Source organism: Clarias gariepinus, chromosome 11, assembly GCF_024256425.1.
Source record: "Clarias gariepinus isolate MV-2021 ecotype Netherlands chromosome 11, CGAR_prim_01v2, whole genome shotgun sequence".
Lineage (NCBI taxonomy): Eukaryota > Metazoa > Chordata > Actinopteri > Siluriformes > Clariidae > Clarias > Clarias gariepinus.
In genome coordinates, this window is record NC_071110.1 from 30,620,301 (window position 1) to 30,642,500 (window position 22,200).

The following is a 22,200-nucleotide window of genomic DNA, read 5'->3' on the forward strand; positions in this document are numbered from 1 at the left end:
TCTTCCAACCCTCTAAGAACAGTTTGGTGATAAACAATGCCTTTTCCAGCATGATGGAGCTCCTTGTCATGAGGCAAAGGTGATAATTATGTGGCTTGGGGAGCAATAAAAAAAATTGAAATTTTGGGTCCATGGCCAGGAAACTTCTCAGATGTTAATCCCATTGAGAACTTGTGTTCAATCCTCAAGCGGTGCTTGGACAAACAAAAACCCACAAAACATTGATTATTAAGAATGGGCTCCATCACTCATCATGGGGCCCAGAAGTTGATAGTTGCATAAACTTAATAAGATCAATAAAAGCCTTTGACACTTCTGAGATGCTTGTAATTATACTTCAGTTTCCAGCAGTAACATCTGACAAAAAGATCTAAAAACACAGACACAGCAGACTTTGTGAAAAATGAATGTTTGTGTCATTCTGAAATCTTTTGGCCCCCTGCTGTACATTGCATAGGAGGGGTGCCAATACTTCATCAGCCGAGTTTGCCTGTGTGAGTGTGTGTAACTTCTTATGACTTTGAAAGGTAAACCCTGAATAGCCTTTAATAATACACTTGCATTATATATTTGAGTGGGAGGTGGCGGTTAGGGGCGGGCTTATTTTTTACGCACACGTCACCACCAAATTTCTCTCTCTCTCTCTCTCTCGCGCGCGCGCGACGGATATAAAAAAATCCTAGCAACTGCCAAGCCAACAAGCGCGCGCGCGCTGCGGATTGGTGCGCGCGCCGTCGCCGAGCCTCGCGCGCGCGCGCTCCTCCCCCTGTTTCACAGCGGTGTATAGAAACGGCACAACACGCGCACGCACTCACACGCGCGCACACACACTCAGCGGGCGTAGGGAAACGCGCCAGATGTTCCTCGTACGCCGCACGTGCAGGGAAACCCGGACCGTTATGGCGCGCGCGCTTCTGTTCCTCATTCAGCTTAGATTACTATAATAATGACCATCATTACTGTTATTGTATCTAATTCTAGGTGCGTGTGTTGAAGGAGAGGCCATGTCATGTGGTACACCGGGATCTGCGTGAAGGGATGATGATGATGATGACACCGACAGCGACGTCACGAGACCGTAAGTCGCACGTGAAATTGATTTGCACGCCTGATTTACAGATTTACAGATTTGCAAAAGATCATGCTGAGGGATCAGGTCTATGCTGCTAGGCTACAGATGACATGATTGAACTGAATGCATGATATTTATTTATTTATTTATTTTATTATGTTTTATATCTATCTATCTATCTATTTTACATTTCCAGGAAACTGCAAGCATGTTATTAGCATGACTTGATGTCAGTCTTCTGTGAGCCAAGACTGATGGACATTCTTTATCATGTCATAAAAAAATTAAATAAAAAGAACACAAAAAAAACAAACCATGCATTTTCATATTATAATCTGTTCTATTCATTTTCATCCTGGATGCTTTTCCTAATAAAATAAATAAGTAAATAAATGAATTAATGAATAAAAGGTGTGCACAATATATCGTTTAATCATGGCCTTTGCGATACTGATCCACTGCAGAAAGGCTGCAGTATTTAAATGACCATCCAACAATATTTGATTGCATGCATCCTCATCCTGACCAACATGTAGACATTATTAAGAAGGAGTTATGGTTTCCAATGAGGGAGGGGTTCAAGCTATTGCTGCAGATACATACTTGATTTATGGCTTACGTTTCATTCTACCTCATTATATTGCCCTGGTGATACATCATACTGAAATACTAAAGTATTGTTGTTAAAATAGGGCTGTGTTCAGAGTTTGCACATCCAGAATTTACATTGGTAGTTATGCAGATTCAGAGTCAAGTTATGCACCTTCATTAGATGTTTTTTTTGGAAATTGTTGGATTATTAATAGTGTTCAGACACCCACATTAATTGCATGTGTGCTTCTCCTGACCAACATTTAGCCAGGGGTTAGAGCATAGACATTATTAAGAAAGTTTCAAGTTATTGCTGCAGATACATACTTGATTTATGGCTTACAACATTTTATATTTAGGCATTTGGCAGACCCCCTTATCCAGAGTGACTTACATTATTATCTCATTATACTGTTCATCTGAGCAGTTGAAGGTTAAGGGCCTTACTTAGTGGCAACTTGGTGGTCGTGGGGTTTAAACCTGGGACCTTCTGAACTGTAGTCCAATGCCTTAACCACTGAAATGCTAAAATACTGTTTTCAAAATAGGGTTGTTTTCAGAGTTTGCACGTCCAAAAGTTATAGTAGTAGTTTTGCAGATTCAAAATTTCGCAACTTCTTTAGGTTGTTTTCTTGACTTTATGGTTGTCAACTTGTGCAAGACAAATTATTATTTATTATTATATTATGTTACGACCACAAAGTTAACATTAACATGTTAGCAACATATAAAATTATAATGTGTATATACTATATATATATATATATATATATATATATATATATATATATATATACACAGAGAGAGCGGCTAGTGGTTAGCACTGTTGCCTTGCACACAGTAGGGTCCAGGGTTTGATTCCTGCCTCAGGGTCTGTTTGCATGTTCTGCAAGTGCTTGGTGGGTTTCCTCCAGGTACTCTGGTTTCCTCCCAGTGTCCAAAGACATGCAGGTTAAACTAATTGCTGTTCTCAAATTGTCTGTAGTGTGCAAATGAGTGTGTGTGTGTGTGTGTGTGTGTGTGTGTGTTCTGCAATGGATTGCCACCCTGTACAGGGTGTACCGTACCTCATGCCTTAAGTCTCCTGGGATAGACTCCAGGTCCCCTGTGACCCTGTATGAAGGATAAGCAGTATAGAGGATGAATGGCTGCAGAGCTATAACAGCTCTAGGGAGCAGAATCTTTAGAATCTCAATGCAGGTCCCCATTGGGGGTTTGTGGGAGGACATTACAATGCTGATTAATAGAAGTCTTTGTAGACAGTATCAAGAAATTAATTTGGAGGAAAAAGAGAACATAAATGTTCTTTAAAGAAAAAGTGGCCTGAAGTTGCGTGATATAAGTGGGACTGGCAACTATGTAGACAACCACATTTAAACGCAAGCACTTTACTTTGAAAACAGCTATAGAAATACAGACTGTAGAAAGAAATCATGCTTTTTAATTTGCTGTCAATTATAATAAGATGTCATACTCTACCTGACCAAAATAAACGTCACCACCTGGGTTTAACTACCCAAATAGGTAAAAACTTTCCATTGTATAATTATTGCAGTGATTAATATGGTTCAGCTGCAATATGTTATTTAACCCTAACTGATGCAATAAGTAGATTCTCATTTCTAAAACCACCATGTCAGAAGACACATCCTGTTGTCATGGCAAAGAGGTTACTCTGTTTCAGGAGGGTGAAATTATTGGCCTGCATCAAGCAAAAAAAGCTATTAAGGAGATTGCTGTAATTACTACAATTGGGTTAAGAACTGTAAATGCATTATTAAAACCTGGATAGTGAAGGATAGTGCTGGACCATCATCTTTAAGGAAGAAATGTGATCGGGAAAACATTCTGAATGAGCGTGATGGGAGATCATTTAAACGCTTAGTGAAATCAAATCGAGAAGAAAGCAATGTTAGTTTGGCTATGTTCAATAGTGACAGTAAGTGCATTTACACACACACACAATGTGAAAAAAAACTCAAGGGATTGGGACTAAACAGCTGTGTAGCCATAAGAAAACAACTTTCAAAAAGGCTTCAATTTGCTAGGGAGCATAAAGAATGAACTTCGAGCAAAAGAAAAAGCTCATGTGGTCTGATGAGTCCAGGTTCACCGTGCTCACGTGTGATGGGTGCAACGCTTCATCTGCCGTTCTTCTTACCCTGATGCACCCCTCAGTCTAGAACGGGGATATGTCTAGATTCATCAAACCATATTACCCTTTTCCATTGTTTCAAAATGATTAAAGAATAATTTCATTATGTATTAAGCTTGTACTGGGGTTAGCTATATTTATAATTCTTTATTTTATTCAAATTTCTTTATCGGATTTTCAACTTTTTTTATATAAAAATTCCCATGATATCAGATTTTTATATCTTACTAGCTGTCTAGTGTGTTCTTTCGAAGTGTAGGAAAACACTGCACCACTCCAACATTTCTTTTACTGTAAGTGCCCGATGAGAATTATTCATTTGTCACACAATCGCGCGTATTGTTCATTCATTCTCCAAATACAAACAGCACACTCGTGTTTCTGTGTGCCCACATCTACGGTTTGTTTCACTGAGCTTTGTTGGTCTTTAATGAAGTCGAGCGCAGGCCTACACACCGCTTTGATTCTTGAAATTTCTGTTGGCTTCACATCTGAGAGAAGGCGGGACACTTCATGTTACAAATACTTGCCCATTCAAAGAGCAGCTTTGAAGCACTACGCAGTCCTGAATTAGCCGCAGTCTCCCAGCCAAGACATTCATGTTAGGGTTTCTTCAGACTCATCTGTGTACATTAATGTGTTTTGTGAAAACAGCACCAACAAGCATTGAAAAATAAGGGCAGGTACCGTTTATAGCTACTGTAACATAAGCGATAACAGGAACTAACTTGTTTCATAACACTAATTCACAAATATACTTATAAATCCATAAAGCATGATGTAATCTTTCTTTTATATTGTATGTTGTTTTCATTTATACTTAGCTTTAAAGATTCTTGGAAAACAAATTCATTTCTGTTAACACTTAAGTGCAGAAGAGGATTAAGGGGCACCATAAAAATGTATTTAAGATCTGACTTTAATCACAGAATTATGACTTTAATCTCAAGATTTGGATTTCTGCTCCTAAGAATTCTGACTTTAATCCCAAAAATCTGACTTTTTTTTTTTTTCAGAAATCTGACTTTAATCCTAGAAATCTGTTTTTATTTCCTCCAAATTATGACTTTAATCTCAGAATTATGACTTTCCCTGCTCAATATTTTAACCCTAATCCCAGAATTCTGACTTACTTTTTTTCTTTAATGCAGAAATCTGACTCTTTTCTCAGGATTTTGACTTTTTCCCCCTCAGAATTCTGACTTTAACCTCAATTCTGTCACAATTCTGAGAAAAGAGTCAGAATTCAAATTAATTGTTTATGATTCCCCTAATTCTCTTCTGTACTCAATTTTACTGAGACACAAATTGGTAAATAACACTGACACTGGAGACTCCTTCCTAAGTGATGATGCCTCATTTCGGAAAATTGTCCTTATAGCAGCAATTACACATTATCCTTTGTTAATTGACATTTTTAAAATTAGTTTCTTTATGTGATTATGTGATGCATGTACAGTATTACAGGCAGAGGATTAATCTGGAGGTTCAACAGGTTGTAAATGACCAGATAGATAACTAATGTAATGTAAAACAAATCAACACCTTCTAATCATATAAATTCATTAACTGCTGTATTATTAACTGGGATCATGTTGCAGAGAAGTTTTATTTAATTGAACATCTTGAAGGACTTGAGCAGAATTTTGGCCTTAGACTGCATGGTGGAATCACTTGATATTGAGTATAGTTACGTAATGATCCTAAGAGCTATAGGACGTCCTGACTGAGAGTGATCCAGCCACGTGCGCAGACAGGGGAGATAAATGAAATGGATTGCATAACAACATCTGTTTTTGTTGCTGTAAATGCTGTTTTTGTTTGGATGTCCTCAGTAATCCAGCTGAGCGTCTTATGAAAAATATCCCCGAAGAGAACAAGGGACTGTTTCATCTGCCCATGTGTGTGTCTTTTGTTTTTCACACAGACTCATGCCACAAGTTATCTCATTGAGCGTCGCCGGCGTTGCAAAACATGTCTGTCGGGGTCACAAAAAATGCACCTTAGCCAGCTCTACTGCCAAAAACGCGTTGCCGCCCCCAAAAAGTTGCCAAAAATTTCTCATGCTCCCAGAACCACTCTTTCACAATTTGAATCCTGGAATATGGCCGTGCCATCAGGAAAGAAAAACTCCATAGATGTGATAACCTGGTCATTCTGTACATGTAGGTTGTCAGCTGAACAAACCCCAGATCATAACACTGTCTCCAGAGGCTTGTACGGTGGACGTTCCCCTTCTTACCCAGACACGTCTATTGCACTGGAATAGGCCCAGTCTGGCCTCATCAGGTCACATGACCTTATTACATGTCTCCAAAGTCCAATCTATACTGTATGCTTCCTAGCAAAGACACACAGCAGTTCAGTCCCAATCCTGTGAGTTCTCATCACGTTGTGTGTGTGAACATTCTCTTACTGTCACTATTAAACTTAACTCTGATTTCTACTGGCTGTTTTTTACCATGCAAGATAATTTTTTATCTCCATGCATGATTTTGTATTTTGTACCACATATTTCTACAAATTTACATTTCCAGTGTTGGACAGTTCTTGACTCTAATTAAGACATTTTCGCAATCTCCTTAGTTGTTTACTTGCTAAAATGTAGTGATTAAACAAATATTTAACTGGAATTTGCAGAACAATTTATTATCATTTTCTTTTGCAACCAAGCTTACTTTACAAAATGTATATAAATGCACATTCCTCTGCCAGCCCAATAAATTCTCATTAAACGTTTTAAGATTCTTTTCAGCTCAAAGTTTGGTAGCGTGTTACGTTAGCTTGAACATGCCTTTCCATTCTCCTTCGAGCTCCTTCATCCTCAAGGTGTTTATACCAAAACAACTGCTGCTCACTCAATGTTTTGGCACTACAGTATTCTGTTTAAACTCTTTTCTAATGCATGATTAGGACATTTTCTGAACCTCCTGACCCGTACTGTATACTATATGCTTGACTTGCGCTACTTCTATCTGATTCGTTTGGATAAATGCATTAATCAGCATTTGTACACATGTTCCTATTAAAGTGGCCGGTAAAATCGCTATGACAATAGTGTGCAAAAATATTGTATTCCAAACCACGCTTCTTAGTAGATCCACCCAATTAGCATCATCATCCAAATCCCAGTTAGCATCATCTCATTTGCTAACTACCTTTTCCTGGCATGGTATTGTTATTAACATCATGAGCAGCACTAGCGTTTTTCAGCACGATGAATTAGTCTCTGGAACATGGCACTGGTTGACCTATCCCAGATTTTTCAGATCTAAAGATGGCCCACTTCGTTCATCGCTGTGTATGCAGTGAGTCAGCACTTTTACGCTGCACAGTCTGCTTCACTTCACACTGGCACAAGGCATACTGTACACACTAGATAGATAGATAGATAGATAGATAGATAGATAGATAGATAGATAGATGTATGTATGGATGAATAGATGGATAAACAGGTAGATACGTAGAAGTGAGCACACTGCTAAAAAATATTTTTTTTGGTGAAATCTGTGCTGAATGAATTGACATTCATCCATTTGAAGTTGATCATAGTCCACCATTTTGGGTCCATATTTAGTTTGATATTGGGGGTCTTGTGGCCTTTTCTACAATACACTATGCAAAAAGTTTTACGTCATGAACTTTGTTCCCTTTACTATGTTTTACTGTGGTGCCTCTGTATATGAATCTTGCCCCGGCATACAAAGCGGTTTCACTTGAGCGAGCCAGTCGCGTTTACTTCCAGTTGCGTGTACGTCCTGCGTGGAGTAGTGAGTTTACACGTTTTTTTCATAGGTTTTTTGCATTTTCTTAAGTGTCTTTTCTAAATGTTGTTATTGTTTTTATATGCAAAAATATATATGATTATAATGTTGGAAGTTTCTGCATTTTTATTATTTCCTATGGGAAAACGCGTTTCACAATAACCGCCGGAATAGATTTAATTGGTATTTAGAGGTACCGCTGTTTATTTATTTTTATACCCCAGTACTGTTGAATTCTGGATTCTGATTGGTCGGAAGGAGTTGAAGTTTCTATAATAGTAGCTCTGGAGGTAGTGCAGCTGCAAATTAGCTTTGAAACAGTGAGCTTTCCTCAAAAAAACAAAAAACTATCCAAAGAAACCTGTAGTGCAACTTGACTAGTCTCTGGTCATTAGTAAAGGATATGCAACACCTGTAAGCCCTAAATACACATTGTTTACAATACACAGACAAAAAGTGGGGCGGGGGCGTGGGCGTGGCGGGACACGTGTTCAGAGGACACCCACACCACGACATATAAAACCTCCAAACAATTTAAAATGCAACTTACTGAACCCAAAACAGTAACACATGGATTTTATCAAACAATAAATGAAACTGCAATACAAACAAATGAAATATAATGAGCTTATGGTGCTCTTCGCTTAAACAACCCATTCTTCTTTCTTTATAAATAAAAAGTGCAATGACACGATCATACACGTGAACCTTTAAAAAAATCCACTAGGACATCCTTTTATTTTAGAAACCGTTGGTCTTCTGGAAATTTAAATTTAAGCCTTTATTCAGTCACATGGCCGGAGCCATCTGTTCAAGTTCGGCAGGGCCTAGCGTGACACAGACGCTAGTGTTCAGTAATCGCATAGCAAATGCAGAAAAATATCTGACTGGCCAAATTTCCTCGCGCACCACTTGGTCCGAAAAACCTAGCCATTGGATCGTGTATAAGTTTGCAGGATTATAAATGTTTTTAAGTAATTCAATAATTAAAGTGTTTTTATCTTGTTAAACATTACGCTTTCCTAGAAAACCTTAAGCCGTTACTCCTGTGGAAGGAGCCTCCAGTGTCAGTGCTGTGTAGTCAGCTGTGAAATGTCTTTGATGTTTAATTGTTGTAGTATAAGAAGATGAAAACACTTTCTGGTGTGCTTTTCGTGACTGCGTCACATTTTTCTCACACGGGGGCAGCGTGCTGTGTTATACCTAGCATAGCTACTTAGTCATTTAATAAGAGAATGGTTGGTAACATATGAAGTCATAACCGTCATGATGATAAGAGCTTCTTTTTCTATAATTTCCACGTTCCTTAGCTTTTTGATGTTCGACGTCGTGTTAGCGAGCTAGACAGACTAGAAGCGGTGGAGACGTCTGTGCAAACGTTGGACTTAAAAATCCAGAATGCACTGCAGCATGAGTAAAGGCAGAGGCTAACTAGCAAAGATTGTGGTATTAGCATGAGCATTCTGCAAGTCAAACTGTTTATACCTGAGGTGGTTAGCGAGCGTGACGGACTGAAGAATTAAACAGCATTATGAGTAATCTAGAAAAAAGTCAAAATGAGTAGTAGTTTTAAATAAAAAAGGCAAAAAGTTGTTAATTATGAAGTTGAACATGAAAGGCTGGATTTCTCCCGTTTTCTCCTTCTCCCCTGTGTCTCACTCACACGGTGTGTGTACAGAGCTGTTATTCGTTAGTGCGGCATCAGGATTGTGACCTTGGCTGAGGATGGTGCCAGTTTGTGATGGAGTGTGTTTGTGTTTGTGTGTGTGTTGGGGTGGAGGGAAATTCCGCTGATGTCATTACATATAGTAGTGAGTGTGTATGTGTGTGTCTTTTCCCAGCAGGTCGGCTGCTATGACAACAGCGCTGCAGCGACCCTCAATTTACACCTCAGAGACTCTCGGGAGCCACACACACACACACACACACACCTTCTTTTTAGTGTTTTGTAATCACACTGTGTACGTGGTGAGTTCAGTGTTGTTATTCTTCACACATCTCATTCTTTCTCACTTTTTTCTGTCACAGACACACAAAGCGTTTAACGTATAGTTTGTAAATACGGACTCTGCGTTAGTGTCGGTTTTGTTACTCTCCTCTGTAAATCCACATGGGTTCCCTGGTTTTCTTCCACCTCTGATGCATTGGCTTCACTACATACCCCTGGGTGTGTACTTGTGTGTGTGTGTGTGTGTGTGTGTGTGTGTGTGGGAGGGGGGTGGATTTAATCCTTTTGAGGGTGTATTCCTGTCTTGGGTGCAGTGTTCCTTGGACAGACTCCGGATCCATCAGGACTTGGGGATAAAATTCCTACTTAAGCTGAATAAATAAACTCTGTGGTTTTGCAGCTGGACTTAAAAAGACTGACTGGGCACATATTAAATATTTAAAAATTTGTGTTTCAGCTGCAGTTTGTAATGTCATGAAAGGTGGTGTGGCGGGACTAGTTACACGCCAAACTTTTGTACGGAAGAAGAATAATAATAAGAAAAAAAATAAGCCTGTGAGATAGTAATAGTAGTGCTTCGCTTCACAAGCACCACTAAAAACCGCGACTGAGCAGTGTAGCGCTACTCATTTTCTCCTGTAGGGGGCACCATTTCAAAATTATCATATAAATCAAATGAACGATTCCAAATACAAAGTTGATTATTACACACCATTTATAATTAAACAAAAAATATTTCAAAATTTGACTAAAAATATGCAGAACAAAAATACGCTTTATCTGTGACAGCTACATGCTTTTATGTTTCATCATAACTTCAGTTCTCTGCCAATATTCTCTCTCTCTCTCTCTTTCTCTCCTTAAATTCTCCTATAACACGTCCACTAGCACAGATTATTGTTCTGCACGTTCCCATTTGCATCTCATTATCTGGAGCATTAGGACGTCAGCAGTATTAAGTGTTGCGCTCGTACCCTGAAGGTGATTTTCCGTCGCCGGGGGGACGCAGTAACGTGTGTTTGGATTTGAGCTGAGACACCGTACATGTTTCTTCTCAGTTGTGGAAGTAAAGTTTTTATTTACAACAGAGCGTTCCTCCTCTTTAACATGCCGTGAGAAGGGGGTTCTTCACCTGAGAACCGACTGCACCAGGAATTTCCTGAGCGCAGGAGCAGTGCATGATGGGATATTTATACTGTAGCATTAGTGACAATGATGATAATCTTCTTTTGTTCAAGCGTTCCTGCAAGAGTGTATTGTTCTCTTTCTCACGCTCTGTATATGTGTGTGTGTGTGTGTGTGTGTGTGTGATATTTGCATGTTCACACAGTGTGTGCTCTGTCTGGATAAGAGAGTACATTACAGGGATAACAGTGGGCTCTGTTAACACACACACACATACACACACACCACGGCGAAGTGGAGATGATGAATTGCATATAAACAAACAGAGTTTTTCCGAGAACAAAAGAGAAGGATGGGCAGATTGAGTACCGAGCGAAGTGAACTGAAAAGACACGGAGAAAGGTACTGCTTTATTTTATGTTTTTTTAAGTTCATTAAGATAGATAGATAGAGGACAGTGGGAGGACTATAAATAATAAAATGATATAAAGCTTGTGGTGCTGTAACTGATGCTTTCCAGAGCAGGTTGCTTTACTTCAGACAGAGGGCGAGAAAAACACCTAAGGAGCTTCAGAGAGAGAGAGAGAAGGAGGGAGAGAGAGAGAAGGAGAGAGAGAAGGAAAGAGAGACAGAAAGAGAAGGAGAGAGAGGCAGAGAGAGAGAGAAGGAGAGAGAGAGAGAGAGAGAGAGACAGAGGAAGAGAGAGAGAAGGAAAGAGAGAGAAGGAGAGAAAGGCAGAGAGAGAGACAAAGGGGAAGAGAGAGAAGGAGAGATAGACAGAAAGAGAGAGAGAGAAGGAGGAGAGAGAGAGACTTGTTTTCAGATTTTTCACTGAACTTCAAAGAGAATTTTCTCTCATCCATAATTGATTAGACTGGAGTGTAACACATGCCTGATCTTCAGAGGTGTGTGAAGCTGAAGGTAGCTGATAGCATTGGGACTGTGTGTGTGTGTGTGTGTGTGTGTGAAAAAGAGAGAGAGAGAGAGAGAGAGAGAAAGCAGACATACACAGATGATCCACACCAGCAAGCAATGACAGAAAAAGTTTTTTTTTTTATTCCTTTTTAAAAAGGTGGTTTACTTGTAACATGAAGCCGAGTTAAAATCAACGGTCAATAATTTACATTAAAAGCTAGCTCGCTAACAAACAGCAGCCACTTAAAAATCACCTCAGAAATCGCACTTGTTGCTCTCTGATTGATGCAGCTGTTTATGTTTAAAGTGTGGCCGACGGCCCCCTAGTGGGCCATTAAAGTACTGCGGGGTCCCTGCAAGACATCATCTACAGTAGAGTACTGTATAAAAATAAAAGAAAGGTTTTGTCTGTACATCGGTAAGAACTCGCTCTTTTAATAATATCTTCTCGTCTTATCGTCTCATCATGGCACACAATCTTCAGCTTTCAGAATAAGACAGTGGCATTCTTAAGTTTGGCTTAGAAAAACTGAACAGCAACTCTTAGAGTGAGAGAGAGAGAGAGAGAGAGATGTGAAAACTGTAGTAATCCTTATGTATTTTCATTTTATTCACTATGTGTGTTTCTGCAAATTTCACTGGTCTCATTCAGCTTGTTCATTCCCATAGTAAAGGCATCATTCTCACACACACACACACACACACACACACACACACACACACACACACACACACACACACAGAACTATAATCAAGATTTTAGCATTTATTCTGACCCTAATTATATCCCATTCTTAAATTATACAGTAAAATACTAATTAATGTATCTGATCTGTGTACAGCAGATATCTCTAATGTGTCTCTGTTTCCTCAAAGCAATGTGACCGACGTTATCCTTGAGACACTATGGTATATGTGGGTATCACTGTGTTGGTTCTGTGACACATGAGCAAGCACCAGGGTTCCAGAGTTTCTCCAAACTATGCAGCCAGGGAAAGATGGCTGTAGGAGAGCAGGATATATTGTGAAAACTGCACCATTTATCACCTGGGCAGTCATGAGATTCTCAGCATCTGGGGTTTATACAGGTGTTTATGCAATATCACATGAGAGGGAGTGCTGTTGTGCTGAATATCGCTGAACTGGCAACCAACAGGTACAAGTAACAGGGTTGAATGTAGTTTTTAATCCTTATTATGTAGCCAAAAGGTGAGGACAATCGACCAGAGAGGGGGTGGACAGTACAGAAAAACTTTACAAGATTTACTTTATAATTCCACTTATTCCGCTTTGGAATATCAGCTAACTGTCTGGTTCCGGGGAAAATCATAAATAGAATTAAATGTAAAGCTAGTGCACTATTTAGGTTGTACAATCCCTTGTTCCACACATTAAGTAGTGCCCTTAATTAGGGGTTAGAGAGTGATTTGGGATTCAGCCCTGTGCTAGAAGTTAATTATTGCAGCTCACGTGAGCTGTATTAGCACAACAACATGGACGGTTCTGAGGCGATTCAGAACGACATAGAAGCGAGTGTTTGTTTAAGATGACATAACGTGTGCATAACGTCCCGGTGCTGTTATGCTTCAAATCACCACTCGTGAATGACTCAATCAGATTACTCGGTCGGAATTAAGTGGTATATAATTATACATATATATAGACAAAATTCACACAAGATGAATATTTGAGATGCAGCATATTATGTTTCTGTATCTGACACATTCCTTGGTTTCTTCTCTTTTTTAGGTTACGGTGACTCCATACAAGCCAGACAATCACGGTTACTAACTCCGGATTAAGTCATCTGAGGTTAATATGCTGGTGACGTCCTTACCACACAACAGGTAGACATCTCCTTAGGATCCTGGAATTCTTATTGTGTGGGTCAATAATGCCGAATACTCGTGTGGGTCTGTATTTGAGATCAAGGGATTTACAGGTTTTAGACTTTTATGGAGTCATAATATTCTTTCTAGGGGTTTGGAGGTTTTTGTGGGCCTTGGATAACCTGAATTAGCAAATTGTTATAGAATCATGTGTGGATTTCTTAGTCAGACCTCATTTTCATTAACGTTTCACTTTGGCTGAAGTAAAGCACCATAAAATTTTCATTACGTTGATAATTATTTAAAATTGCATATTATATATATGTTTTAAAAAAATAAAATTTCAATTCATGTGTTTGGATTTGCGGTTGTAAAACGTTGCTGTTCCTCTACAGTCCTGCAGGTGGGGAACGCTCTGAACCAGGGGTTCTCTAACTTAATATTCAAAGGTCCAAATTTGTTTTCTATTTAAGGACAAAAGTCTGGAAATGTTTGGTGTTAAGCAAATTACTTTCATTAAACTTGCTTGTAACTTACAAGCGACATACATTCTCATCTAAGATCAGATCCAAAGGCCACTGTTTGACTGCAATAAGATACTTAAACCAAAGCAACTGTAACTTTAAAGTAACTTTCTATGTTTAGAAAGATCAAAATATGTTTAAAATAAGTTAGTGCAAAAGAAATGGCACTGTTTGCTTCCAAATTGTTGCTTGTGAACCTTAACAGCTCAAATTTTTAACATTACAAGGTTAATTTTAAAATAAATGGTAACTACGCGAGAAAGATCTGTATTGACTGATTTTCATGCTGAGACAAAGTAAGCAAAGTGTATTTGTTTTAAGGTCTGAATAAACACATTGACCTTAACGGACAACTTAACACGACACTGTAATAATGAAATTATGTAAAAGTTACATGATCCCCTAACGGGCGTGTCACATCGCAAGAGAGCGTTCTTTATTGCACTGTTAACTGCCTAAACCTTGGCACAGGGAAGATGTGTTACAGTTGCCACGAAAGAAAATCGGAAAAAAATTTACGATATTTTTACAATTGATACTTTTTTGTCAGTATCACAATGCGAATTGAATCTGTACATAGTACAGTACATAGTACTTGGTGGTTTCTCGTGATTCCCATCCCTAATACAAATTCTCACTGTAACATTCTTGTAAATCGTTAATCTTTTCCTGCTGGTATTTTTTGCTGTATTGGACGCTTCGGTATGTGGGTAATAATACAGGTCTAGAAGATTCTTTTATATGTTTATTTGTTTTTCATTATGGATTCTTTTTGGGTTTTTAATCATGAGCAGACATTTAAATAATGACTATGATTATGTTGATTTTGCCCTGTTTTTTGACTCCTCATCAACACTGGGTTTTAATCAAAAGATGTATATATTTTAAGTACCTGCATAAAAAAATATGTTTAAAAATGTGTCGTTGTATGTATTTCAGAATTTGAATTATGGGTAACGTGGAAAGCCAGTATGGCAGCCACAGTTTCTATGGCGACCGTGAACGTCAGCTCTCACGGAAGCGAGTGTCCCGATCGCTGCGTCTATCGGGGAAGCAATCATACCGGAGAAAACCTGAGCACCGTAACTCGGAGACAAGCACGCGCTCCAGCAGCACACCCAGCATCCCACAATCACTTGCTGAACACGGGCTGGAGCCGTTTGATGACGCTGATGCGCTGCCGCACTTTAGCTCCCCCATCTGGGTGGATCGGGTGGCTATGAATCTGCGGCCCATGAGCTTTCACAAGGATTCGAGCCCTGAACCAGGTAACAATGCTTCAGCTAATGCTCCTGCTGTTGAGGCTGACAATGACCAAAGTTCGGAGGACACCTCCAAACCACCAGAGGGTGCTGGTTCTTTTAAGAAGAAGCGTTCCAAATCTGCAGATGTATGGAGGGATGACTCTTTGGAGATATCTCTGTCTGATGCAAGCTTGGAGCGCTTAACAAGCACGGAGGATCTCACGGACAATGCTAATATCACTGACGTCACCCGCGCTAACTCGCTAAGTGAGCTCTACACACCGCAGACCTTCGCTAAGAAGCGGCATAAGGGTGGAGCTCTATGCAGAGACAGTGAGGAGGACAAGATGTTATCTACATGTGAAGATGATGGTGCCACCTATGGAGCGTTTACTCTGCCCTGCCGCCGATCTCATTGCCTCTCGGAAGGGTTGACCAATTACCTGACAGCAATGCCAGGAAGGCGGGCACAAACCATACAAGTAAGCATCAGTATTTTAGTAAATTGAATTAATTTGGTTCCATATTTCAATTTTGAGCTAAGTTATAGTCTGTGGTAATTTGAAGTTGAATATTGTGTCTGAATATCGTAGATGATTTTGATTTGATTATTGTAGGTAAAAGCTGTAGCTGCATGTTGTAGCTAAATATTTTTGTTTAAATTTGCGATTCAATGTGGTATTCAAATTTTGTGCCCGAATGCTATCGCTAAATACTGGTGTTAAATTTTGTACCTATTTTAGCTGACTGTTGTAGTTAAATTTTGCATTTGAATAGTGTAATTGTTATAGCTGAATATTGTAGCTAAATTTCTAAGTTGAATTTTGCAGGGGAATTTAGTAGCTGAAAGTTGCGGCTAAATGTTGTAGCGAAATGTTGTACATTATTTTTACAGTATCATATTGTGTCATGTATTTAAGTTTTGTAACTGAGTGCTGTAGTTGAATCCTGAAGTTCTAGCATTTGATTTGGTGTAGTTGAATGTTGTAGGTGAATTCTGTAGCTTCATTTCATAGCTACATTTCATTGATATATATTGGTGATAATGGTGCGGTTAAATTTTAGCGTAGAGGAATTCTGTAGCTGAATGTTGCAGCTGATTGTTTTTAGATGAATTTTTATAGTTAAGTATTGTAGTGGAATTTAATTCTAGCTGAATCGTATAAATTGATTTGATATAATTCAGTAGTTACATATTGTATTTTAATGTTGTTGTTGAAAGTTTAATTTTGTAGTTGCAAATGTGTTTATCTGCACAACCAGACTAAATTCTTCCTTATCCAGTTTGATGTAATTACATCACCAATGTCTCCCCAGTTTCAAAGTTTAAAGCTGTGATTGGAATTGTAATAACTGAAATACTAGCAATGCTATTTGACGCTGTTACTGTAGGTAGTTGAGTTATTACCTGTTAAGTACCCTAGCCTGTGCAAACCCCCCCTATATTTGCTGTAAGGGAAACTTTTTTTCAGTGTGATTTAGTAAAGTGTTTAGAATGCTAAGCTTCATTTATGCATTTGGATTTATAACACCTCTTGATATATTAGCAAGTGAAAACGGCGACAGCTGATGCTGTATTTTCTATGCTCATGTGGGGATGATCTCGGAGACAGCGGCGGGTGACAATTGAATTGATTTCCTTAGTGCTATTCAAATTAGATGTGATGTAAATCAGAACCAGTGGCTTAAAACGATTCCTCAGTGCAGTCCTGTGGTGTGCGTGTGTTCCAAATGTTTCTTCACTTCCCTACGCACAACTTCAGTTCCTATGTATAGTTAGTTCCTGTTTGAGAGTTCGGCACATGCCTTCAGGAGACCAACTACGAGCGACATGAGGGACTTGTTGCTTCTTTTGCTAGTCTGAACATAGTGTAAAGCGAGCAGAGTGAAAGGGACTACGTTTAATACAACACGCTTTGCTGGGATTTGAACCAGTACCTTTGTGGATTATTCCTGCAGCATGCCTGGTGGGAATGATGCGACACCGAGGCTGTGCTTGGTACCTTTTTGACAAGCTGTCTTCTTTTCTCTTGTTCAGGAAACCCATGTCTGTGTGAGCTGCTCGCTTCCTTTCTCATGCTAATAAGCATAGTGACATGGGAGCACAACAGAAAATGTGTGTGTGTGTGAGAGGGAAAGAGAGAGGGAGAGAAAGCCTGACGGTGAGAGTGAGGGAGGAAAGAAGGATTTCAAAGTCAGGTTGAGATTATTTATGTCTGAGAGAAAGTTTTTTGGGTGTTGTTGCAGTGGTTGGGTGTGTATGTCTCAGTCAGTGGAAATGAATAGTGTCGCCTGGGTGAGTCATGTGACCCCAGGGTAGATCCAGGGTTTGGAGGGTAATCTCCCATTGAAGTGCTCAGACAAGCTGTGTGCCAAATATGATAACCGTTCAGAGCTTAAGATGCTCCTTGCTGAGAAATCAAGCCACAAAGCGGCATGTCTCTGTCTGTCTTCATACAGGACGTGACAGTAGGGGACGTTGCTGAGCTGGAGGACAACGGGATCGATGGCCTGATTGGAGACAGCGATGTGTGCGAGTTCCCATCTCGCCATTACAAGGCCCTGTCTGTGTACTCCACACCAGCAGGGGGCGGCGGAGACACACCTGACACTGCAGTGCAGGTATTACTTTAAAGAGTCAAAGATTTTGTAGAAATAGTTAAAAGGTTAAATCTAATGATCTTTAATGTAATCAGCAATATTATTATTTGAGGTTGAAACCCACGTACATGTCTGTGTGTCTCTCTGTACAGCAGAACTCTCTGTCTAACTTATTAATACAAAGAAATCACATTCTGTAAGGTTGAGTATCTTTTACTCTTTCGTCGACACACAAATACACTCCCTGTTCGGTAATCGGAGAGTGAATCACAGATGAGAAATTTAATAAAAAGTAGATAAAAGGATAAAAATGAAGTTTTGTCTTAAAACGACTCCAGCGCGTTAAAGTTCACTTATACCACTTCAGCGCTGTTATTTCAGCCAAAGTGAAAATATGAACTAATCCCAGTAAAATATTCAGTTTATCTTTTTTTATTAATATCTACTGGTGCAGGTGTTTGTTTACATTGTGACAGTAGCGCATTAGTAGATTATTTTAAGGTAGATTATTAAATCCGCCACATAACTGTTCATAACATCACTTTTACTCAATGTTTTGATTTCACTTATGGTGCAGATTAAACTTCAGGCAGAGATCTGAACTGTACTGCAAAAGTTACGTAAAATTTTGTCCAGCTAGTTTTGTGTAATGCTGTGACAAAGATCGCGAGTTCGATTCCCAGGTGATGCTGTAGCCTCTCGCAGCCGGAGGTCTAGAGAGAGCTGATTGGCCGAGCTCTCCCAGAAGGGAGGAGCTTAGTGCTCCCACATTAATCACGGCTCTACAGCCAATCAGGGGCATCTGTGAGCTCACGCAAGTGGAAGGAGCGGATAGCGCTGTAAGCGAGCAGTTCGAAAAAGATGCGGTCGGCTGGCGTCATGTGGTTTGGAAGAAACACGTGATAGTCTTCTGCCCTTCCGACTGAATGGTAGTAGTAGCCTTAATGTGGGAGCCCCCTAGTGACGGGAAGGAATTGGACATGACTAAAGTAGGGAGAAAATCTTAGAAAAGAAAGACTTCTGACCAATGTACAGACAAAACCTTTTCTTTATTTAGTTTTAGATTGTAAATATGTCTAATCCGAATTTTGTAAATGATTAAATTCAAGCCAGTGCCTGTGTTTATCAATGAACCATTTATTCTTTGCTGTTGAAACAAACAGAAAATCCTACATTACTTTCACTCCACTAAACGATGAAAAAAAATATGACATAGATTTATGCAGAAATTAATAATTTATAGGCTACAGTGCATGAAAGTGATAGGAAAACACCATGACATGCTTTTTCTTTCTTTTCCTTCCCTTATTTTCTATCCCTCTATGAGCAACAGCAAAACTTTAAATATTGCTAACAAAGTCCTTATTGTTCTCTGTAAACTGAAGCGGTGGTGAAAAACTCCTGACCAGAACACATTCATATGCGTGAGGTTTTTTTTGAAGATATTTAAAAGCAATGATTTGCATACGTCATGTACATCTTTCGAAATAAAAAGACAAACATTTGCATGAATGCTTTTTAAACAGTTGTGATATTCAAAGCACTGCGGTGTTCTTCGCATTTGTCTCGTCCTTTGTTTGCTAATAACGTGATGCTCAGTTGAAAGTTGTTGCTTTTAGATTTGAATAAATTCCCGCATGAAGTACAAAAACAGGATTGATCCGTTCTTGAACACAGGGCGTGTACGAGAACTTCCGCCAGGAGCTGGAGAAGAGCGGCTGCAGAGCGGAAACCCCCGAGGAAGGGGCGTCGGCTCTAAGCGACGAACTGAGCTCAGCCAATCAGACGGAAGCGCTTGCGGGCGTGGCCGAAGGCTGCGTACGCAAAGCCGGCCGTCTTAACGTGAAAAACCTTCTCGTGCACAAGAAGAACAAGAAAGTGGAGCTCGCGGCTCGTCGCAAGTGGAAGAGCTACTGGGTCTCGCTGAAAGGTGCTTGATTTAGGACGTGTCTATTTTTAGATTGTTGTAGTACTGCAGCAGCATGAAAGCACATGGCATGTGTTCCCAAGGTGATAAAGACCAGGGAGCTCAACCTCCACATACAAATCTAATCTTACTAGCATCCCAAAATTGGCTGGTACAGTGCAAGAAAAGTTAGATTTTAGTTGATTTAAAAAAACAATAAATAAATAAATAAATAAATAACAGTAGCACTTAGTTCTCCAAGGACAGTCTGCTACATCATGTTCATACTTAACCAAAGTAAAAAGACGTCTTCCTTTTGCTGTCACGAACTTATTTGATGTGTATGTAGTGAGTGTTTTTAAGACAATGAATAATTCAGGCTGCACTTCTCACTGTTGGCCACTAGAGAGCAGAAAAGCTCATAAAACAAAAGAAAAACAGTAAAAAAAATAAAATAAAAAAACATAAAACTGTAAAGTGAATGCATGCTTTTAAAACATGGGAATTGTACATGCATTTACATTATATTCAGACATTTGTCTTGGATTCTTTGTGTGACATATAAAACTATTTCCACAAGCAATTTCAGTGAAGTGTAAAATCGAGTGCTGGAGATGTAACATTGCTGACTCTCACTGTGGCTGTTTTTTCCCAGGATGCACTCTGTTTTTCTACGAGACGGACGGGCGATCAGGAATCGATCACACCAGCATCCCAAAGCACGCCGTCTGGGCGGAAAACAGTATCGCACAGGCAGTTCCCGAGCATCCAAAAAAAGATTTTGTCTTCTGCCTGAGCAACTCAATGGGAGACTCGTATCTATTCCAGGTACGGTGATAGTTCTTAGACAAATATCTTACATTGCTAGCTAATATAATTACAATAAAGTGAATTCCTCTTTCCTTTAACTCCTGCACCCCCCCTTTTTTTTACATTATTCAGTTATCCTTTAAATATGCACTATGTGGACAAAGGTATTTGTCCAAACCTGCAATGACATTGTATCCAATAACACAGACTTCAATATGATGTCGGCCCCCCAGTTGGTTTTGCAGCTCTAACAGCTTCCGCTCTTCTTGGACGGCTTTTGGTGTGTTTCTGTGGGAATTTTGTGCGGATTTATTCTCGCTCACTGGTGTCCTTGTCTAGACTGCTTTATCCTGTGTACAGGATTGTGGGAGATTTAAGGAGGGCACAAGGCGAGGATGCACAAACCATGGACAGGGCGCCAAACCATCACAAGGCACATACACACATTTACACACTAGGGAACGCCAGTTAGCGTCATCTGCATGTCTTTGGACTGTGGGAGGAAACCGGAGTACTCGGAGGAAACCCACCAAGCACGGGGAGATCAACCTCCGTTCCAGTTCATCCCAAAGGTGCTCGATGGGGTTAAGGTCAGGGCTCTGTGTGGGCCAGTCAATTTCTTCTACACCGAACTCATCAAACCATGTCCTTATAGTCCTTGCTTTGTGAACTGGGGCTCAGTCATGTTGGAATAGGAAAGGGGCTTCCCGTTTTATGTAGAAGCATAGCGTTGTCCTAGATGTCTTGTAATGCTGAAGCTTGTAAAGTCTTGTAATGCTCTTCACTAGGGATAAGAAGCCTGATGGAAACAGGCCTCTTAAATTTAATATTCAATAATGAACAGGTTTGGCCAAATACTTTTGTTCATATAGTGATCATCTATACTTCTAATTTTACCACCTTCTATGCATTTTCACCTTCTCAGTATAACCTCATTCATCTTTACATCCCACCACATTCCTCTTTCTTAACCTTCTTCTTCTCTATTACATGGAATATGGAACACCTCAAACGCCCTCCATCTTCATCTGTCCCTACATCGTCCCTGCAGCCCTGCATATCGTTCTTATTGCCTTGCCTATTCCTCATTCACAAAGCATTTCTACTTATACACTCTTCGAATACACCAGTATACATCTGTATATCTCTGTGTCCCTGAACAGACATGCAGTCAAACAGAGGTAGAGAACTGGGTGACAGCGATCCACTCTGCATGCGCGGCTGGCGTCGCCCGTCAACACCATCGCGATGACACTGTTCGCTTTTTGCGCTCCGAGATCCGAAAACTGGAGCAGAAGATCGACATGGATGAGAAGATGAAGAAGATGGGAGACATGCAGCTGGCCTCGGTCACGGATACGAAGAAAAGGAAAACAATCCTGGAACAGGTAATGTTATAGATGCAGGAACTAAAGTAAAGAGCTCAACCAAGGAGGCTAAATAGAAGATAAGATTATGGGGAAAGATAGTCTACTTGTTGGATACCTTAGTTGGAGAGAATAAAGAAGCGACTAGACCGATCAGCCCTAACATTACAACGCAACATAACATTATGGCTGATCGGTATATATGAAGGGGATCTACAAGAAACCAGAAAAATGAGATGTATACTAATGTGATCTGTCTTTCTGTCCCTGTTTTTCTCTCTTTGTCAGATCTCCGTGTGGGAGCAGAATCTGGAGTGCTATAACGTGGACTTGTTCCGACTGAGGTGTT

General features: G+C 39.8%; 1 protein-coding gene across 1 annotated transcript in view; it reads left to right on the plus strand.

The window, feature by feature from the left end:
• Positions 1–888: 888 nt before the first annotated feature.
• The window catches only part of LOC128533043 (rho guanine nucleotide exchange factor TIAM1-like), a 27,440-nt gene continuing 6,128 nt past the window's right edge, over positions 889–22,200 (plus strand). The window contains exons 1-8 of the mRNA XM_053507245.1: positions 889–1,078; positions 13,320–13,417; positions 14,863–15,649; positions 17,628–17,789; positions 19,446–19,698; positions 20,330–20,502; positions 21,648–21,872; positions 22,140–22,200. The exon at positions 22,140–22,200 is cut by the window's right edge and continues 122 nt beyond it. Of these exons, the coding sequence (XP_053363220.1) occupies positions 14,873–15,649; positions 17,628–17,789; positions 19,446–19,698; positions 20,330–20,502; positions 21,648–21,872; positions 22,140–22,200 (1,651 nt within the window). The 5' untranslated portion in view covers positions 889–1,078; positions 13,320–13,417; positions 14,863–14,872. The remainder of the gene's footprint in view (positions 1,079–13,319; positions 13,418–14,862; positions 15,650–17,627; positions 17,790–19,445; positions 19,699–20,329; positions 20,503–21,647; positions 21,873–22,139) is intronic.